A 6,103-nucleotide genomic window follows, 5' to 3' on the forward strand; every position below is an offset into this window, starting at 1 on the left:
AAAAAAAAACAGAAAGGCACAGATAAAATATAATACCTCATAATGTTAGCTATGTGGACGACACATGTTTGTGTACTTGCTTTCCACTGGGCACAAGACATTGATATCTATTGACAGGGCTGTACTGGATTACCACAGCTGAGTGTGTGTGTGTGTGTGTGTGTGTGTGTGTGTGTGTGTGTGTGTGTGTGTGTGTGTGTGTGTGTGTGTGTGTGTGTGTGTTAACTGAGCCCTATCCTTCTTAAAACTGTCACATGTCACTTATATTCTGTTGCTATGTGATCTTTGGCCGGGATGAACCGTTGTGCATGCCTCTCTCCCTCTCTCTCTCTGTTCCAGAACAAATAGTTTTCAGCAGGTTTTCATGAATATTTAAGCCATTTAGTCAACAGAGAATCTGGCACAAACTGCAGCAGTAGTAGTTCGTATTAAAAGACATGAAAAGAACATCACAAACCAAACAAAAACCCAAGCATGATGTTCTCAGTGCCAGCATTTGGTTGATTTGTTTTATTGTGAGTGAATTCAGACAGAACTAGTGGTTAGAACTGCATCCATGTAGTGGTGTCTCTGAGGGAAATCATGTTTATTTAAATTCAGTGCGGCTTTATTGGCATGAAAGTTTATGAAAACTATGTTGCCAAAGCATGAAAATACAGATATACATGATAATATTAATATAATTATCAACACATATAATATATTATATATTATAGATATATATGAAGTAATACAAGAACATTTTACAAACATATGTGTGTGTGTGTTATTTTATTAATTTCCTTTCATAAAATTATGTATTTTTTACAGTTTTGTATATTCAACCTTCTTGCACTGAAAATAGTAACTAAATAGCCGAAGCTTCATCTCCATTGGCCACACAATATAGCAGAACAGTGACCTTTGAATCACTGAATAAACTGCATTTTGTAAGAGTTCAGCCATCGGAATCAGTGTTTAAGGGAGTGAAAGGACCTGGACTGAAATACAACTGTTTGTTTGTTGCAATGCCAAATAGAACGAGTTTTTTATGTTCTTGAAAAACTTAAAATTGTGCTATTTCCTTTTCCAGACGAGGTCCGTTGGATGCGACTGACTACCCCATGCAGCCCTGGTCGGGTCATTACCCCGGACCTCCCCAGGTCCCACAGGGGTACCCTCAGTCCCCCTCCTACCCGAACCCCAACCCCCAGTCTGCTCCGTCTTACTCCGCCTACCCACCTGGTCAACCGTATGCACGGCCAGGTGACCCTCGGGGCGTCGAGCCTGGGTACTATCCCCACCCAAGGTAACTAAATGCATGGAAGTTGATTTCAATCACATGATCCATGATGCTGTACGTAGAGTTTATACTGATAATGGTGGACTTGTTGTTTTCTACTCCCAGCTCCCAGCAGAGAGGCCCCTTACGGCAGGACGTCCCCCCGTCTCCTACCCCTCAACTTCGTGGACCAAGGTACGACACTATGACCCGTGGGACCGCGGGTGGAGGTTACAGGTAGGGGCCATTTGTGGATGAAGATGATCCCAGGTAAATGACCTGAAATCCTCTTTTGTTTTATATATGTCTTAATTGTTCATGAATTGTAACACCTGAATGTTTTGAAATGTACGATTAGTAGAGAAACATAATCTCACTTTACAAAATGAGTTATATAATTACAAAAGAAGCATGATTTTGGAATATTGTTCTACATCAGTACATTAAAATTAAGACCTTCACTATGCCCTAAGAACATGTTTGATTGGTTACAGGCACCTAGTGGATCCCAGTCAAGACCAGTATGTCTATACTGGGGAGGGAGGAAGACAGCAACAGCAACACCAAACCAACCCAAGACAGAAGAATGCCATGACAGCAGCTGTGTAGACCAATCAGGTCCAGAGATGAAAATGAGCAGAACGCTAAATGCTTTGCATTGTGCACTCTTCTGCCTGCGGTACTCCAATGGACTAGAATTGAAACCTCTTAATGGCGTGATTTGAATCACCATCATTATCAAACACTGTCTGCACTGTTTGAAGTATATGGTAATACACAGACAAGCAAGGTAAAGGAGGTTAATTACAGAGTGGCCGGCGTGAAGCGTAATGTCTTGTTGTTTGAAGTAATTTAAATTGCTTTGAGTCTTCCCGCAGTATAAAATTAGCGGGGATTTTACTTTTCAGTACACTCTGATTAAGTTGTCTCTTTTAAGAATCAGTCAGAGCCACAAAGATAATTGGATCCATTTAAATGAAGGCATACATAGAGCTCTACACACTCTCATATAACCACTTACCTGGTGGTTTTACTGCTGCAGCTCCACGATCAAGACAAAATTATACATGTTACTACATGGTACATTTTATTCTTTAACTAACATGTAGTAGCATGATGGCCTTGTGGTCTTGTGTCGCCATTCACAGAATTAAATTACACCTTTTAATGTCTGTTATTATGTGCTATAAAGCCAAATATATTCGGTAGACGTTTAGCCTCCTTTTCAAGAAGATGATGGAAAATGTTTCTGAGTTCCAAAACTGTGTAAATAGCAAAACATTAGTCTGGAGAAATCATTCTTAGTAACAGCTGATGAAACAAACAAGATGCCATCATCATAACTCTACAATTACAAAAAAGTATATCCAGTAAGTGCATTTTGAGACCTATTATCTCATTTTGTGAAACTGGGAGAAAGCCACCATACCAATCTTTATGAAAGTCTAGATCCTTTACTTGTGGCTAGTCTGATGTATCACGTACAGTAATGTTAATTCAATGAATTATGGAAACATTTGAATAATCAAAGTGCTCTGAATCACAGTAGAGCTCTGTATTATCTTCACTTGTAAAGATATGTTTTTAATAAATCTATGATTGCCCTTCATTTTTTAACAAAAATATTTCTCTCAGTAGGGATGAGAGATTTTAGTTCAGGATAAGATATAATCTGAGTCTGAAGCACAACTAACTGTTGGTTTACAGCATTGTTGACCTTTTTCCTGAAATATTCTATGATTAGCACCGTCATCACCATTATTGGGATTACGTTTGTCTTTGAATCTAGTTAAATGTATTCAAAGTGACCTCTACTTAAATGTATGTGAAGCCCTTAGATTACATTTTTACCGTCATCGGTACTTTATTCATGGTACAACCTGTGTTTATTGCATCAATCCAGCGTGATTGGAAATTTCGCTCACTTTTTGTTTTTCCATCAAACATCCAATCCAGAGATAATCCATCGCCTTAAAAAGAAGCTGACAACAACATTTTTCAAACTCCCATCAGAGTGCTAATATCGTCCTTCGAACTTTGACATTCTAGAACTTCCGTCAAGAACAAGCCGATCATTTTGTAACAATGCTGAGAGCTCCATTCGAGGCAGTACGCACACCAAAGCAAGATGATTCCAACACTTCATTTTACATAGTTGAAGCTTTTTATCGCTGTGTCCTTCTCTAATGGAGGTAACTCAATTATCGGGTGAGAGCACACATGTGATAATGGTGCTTAAACATGATAGAAAGCATCGTTACACCATTGTCTCTTTCTCTTTACAACCACAAAAAGCAAGCAGGCCTATAAACCTCTCCCTGGCCCCAACCCTTTAGCGCTCTATGCATATCAGTCTTGTACCATTTTCACTCTTTATGTGCCGTCCAAAGATGTCCAAACTAGGCAGAAAGGGCAGTTATTTAACTGACCAGTTGCAAAGCTCCTTTTCCTCTGTGTTGTCTGTGTATGCCATGTGCTGTATGATCCAATGGATGATCGTTGGACATCTCTTTGACCTGGTGGTGTAGGCGTCACCGTATGCTGAAGGGCTTACTAGTCCTGTTGAAACCTGGATTGAGCTTCAGAGTGCTCTTCTCAGTGCTGGAACGCAGTGCAGATCCATTTAGCCACTTACTAAACCATCAATTAAGTGCAGCTAAGAGAGTCAGAGTCCAACATCCAACATTTCTGTGTTTCACTCCACAAAGCAGAGCAGTATTCATTTTAATGGAGATCAAATGTTTAAAATGACACTTCAGGATTAGGTGAATTGCATCTCTGTTAATGTGACAGAGCATGAAATCCTGCTGAAGTGAATGCAATAATGAAGTAATTTGAATGAAGCCAATGCAGAAGAATGTAAAGTTTTGACTGAAAAACCATTTCATTTGCTTTTTTGTTTGACAGATGTGGATCTTGATTGGAAGAAGGAGGTTTAAAGAATTTAGAAGAAACAGTGTAGGGAGGGAAGAAAGGAAGAGAATAGATAAGGAAAGAAGGAAAGTAGGAAGGACAAATGAAGCAAACGGATGTAGATGGGGAGGAGGGATTAAAGAAAGAAGTGATAGACTGAAGTTATACATGGAGGGGGTGGAAGAAATGGTAAGAACACTTGCACAGCAAGGCCAAAGCATTTATGGTTTATATGGTTTGATTTTTCAAAGAACAAGAGAGCAGAAGAAAGAATGAAAGTTCATGGATATCTGGGCGGTAGTTGTTCTGCAGTAGGAGGAGGGTTAAAGGAGAGCGCTTTGTATTGACTGAATGTAGTGACTTTGGGAATTTCTTACAAATGTGTCTTTTTCATGATTTTTTGAAGCATCTGTATCGAACTCCCAAATAAAACTGTGCAGGTTTGACTGAAAGTAGAATAATAAAAGCACAGTTTGACCTGGTGGTGACACTTCTCTACACTTGAGACGTGATCATCACATGAAAGTGATGTATTGTTACTAATCTAATACTGGTACGCGATTCACATGTATGTTACTCCTTCAAATGTATTTTTATGTTATTCTTTTTAATGATAATGAGTGTTGTTGGTTGGTTAAACCAAAGCCAAGAGTGTTTGGTCATTGTTACCATGCTATATATCACTTTTTTTTTTACAGTTTATATACATACAATTTGCATAAAAATTACTATCCTTTCTTTTCAACTTGATTTTCTAAAAAAATGTGGAAGACATTTTGGCAGTTTGCATAGCATAGTTATCATATCAGACATCGTGAAGGTATGGCTCTCTGTTTTTTGTCAGTACAGTCTGAGTTGCACAAGCTGAAGGTACTAACCAGTCTTCTATTAGCAGAGTAGTCTATGAAGGAGCCAACTAAACAACCTCTCTGCCTTTGAAGTATAACGCTTTTTATTAAACTGAATGTATCCATAAACAAATCTCATTTATAAAATGTATCAATAACAATGTTTTCTATTATGTTTTCCTATATATTTATGTATATAACATCTTTTTTTACAATAAATATTCATTTTTAAACAGTATTTGCCAGAAGATGTCATACTTAATGTTTCAAACATGTATTTTTTTAAGTCACAATGCGTGCCCAGCACATCTGCTAAGGTTAATTAAATATGAGTCAGGAGAAATTATTTCCCTCATGTTCCCCATTCCCTGCAAGGTGAATCATTAACATTGCCAACCCAATTTAGTCCATCGTTTAAGCTGCTGATAAATTGTACCTTTGTGATAAGAGATAGATGCTGGCCCCTAAATTAATGCAAGACTAATTATCAATTAGAAAAAGAAGATAAGGTACACTGATTGCGGCAGAAAGTTTTTTTTATTCGTAGTACCATCACATTGCTAAGTCATATCCCTCCTATTAATAAGCATTTAGTCCCAGCTTGTGGCTAAAGGTGCTCTCTTATTTATCAGACACTGTGGGTGCAGGACTCGGCTGCAATCAGAGAAGTTAGTAGTAATGAGACAGAGGCCAAGGGAACGTTTTATCAGTCAAGGCTTAATTAGCATATCCCACACCTCTCGGCCAATGGGGAGAGAGAGAGGAAGTAATTAAATTCTCCTGAGTCACTGCCAAGGTTCATTTTGTGCACAGTGTTCAGTATGGATCTCCAAAGTGTGTGTGTGTGTGTACTTTCAGCATTCAATATTCTGATTATAATGGCTATTTAAGTCCTGCTGTTAGTAGTTACAAAGATTAATTGCAGAGTGCTTCTGGACTCTTCTCTCTTTGTCTGATTCGAACATGTCAGTGAAATGGAGCAAATTAAAAGGGTGTGGAACGGCTGACTGTTTAGCTCCGTAGCTATTCTTTGGCACACTTTGCATACTTAATTTATAGTTTTCTTCCACCTTACAGTATG

The 6,103-nt window shown here is 38.4% G+C and overlaps 1 protein-coding gene across 4 annotated transcripts in view; it reads left to right on the forward strand.

Moving 5' to 3' along the window:
* The window catches only part of pard3bb (par-3 family cell polarity regulator beta b), a 196,814-nt gene extending 191,560 nt beyond the window's left edge, over positions 1–5,254 (forward strand). For 3 of the 4 annotated variants that reach the window (XM_054615426.1, XM_054615428.1, XM_054615427.1), the window contains exons 25-27: positions 1,073–1,288; positions 1,388–1,498; positions 1,756–5,254. In XM_054615426.1, coding sequence (XP_054471401.1) covers positions 1,073–1,288; positions 1,388–1,498; positions 1,756–1,870 — 442 coding nt within the window. In that variant the 3' untranslated portion in view covers positions 1,871–5,254. Of the gene's footprint in view, positions 1–1,072; positions 1,289–1,387; positions 1,532–1,755 lie in introns of all 4 variants that reach the window. The other variant, XM_054615429.1, reaches the window with a different exon arrangement.
* The last annotated feature ends 849 nt before the right edge of the window (positions 5,255–6,103 follow it).

This window comes from Anoplopoma fimbria, chromosome 16 (genome assembly GCF_027596085.1).
Source record: "Anoplopoma fimbria isolate UVic2021 breed Golden Eagle Sablefish chromosome 16, Afim_UVic_2022, whole genome shotgun sequence".
In the NCBI taxonomy this organism is placed as follows: Eukaryota; Metazoa; Chordata; class Actinopteri; order Perciformes; family Anoplopomatidae; genus Anoplopoma; species Anoplopoma fimbria.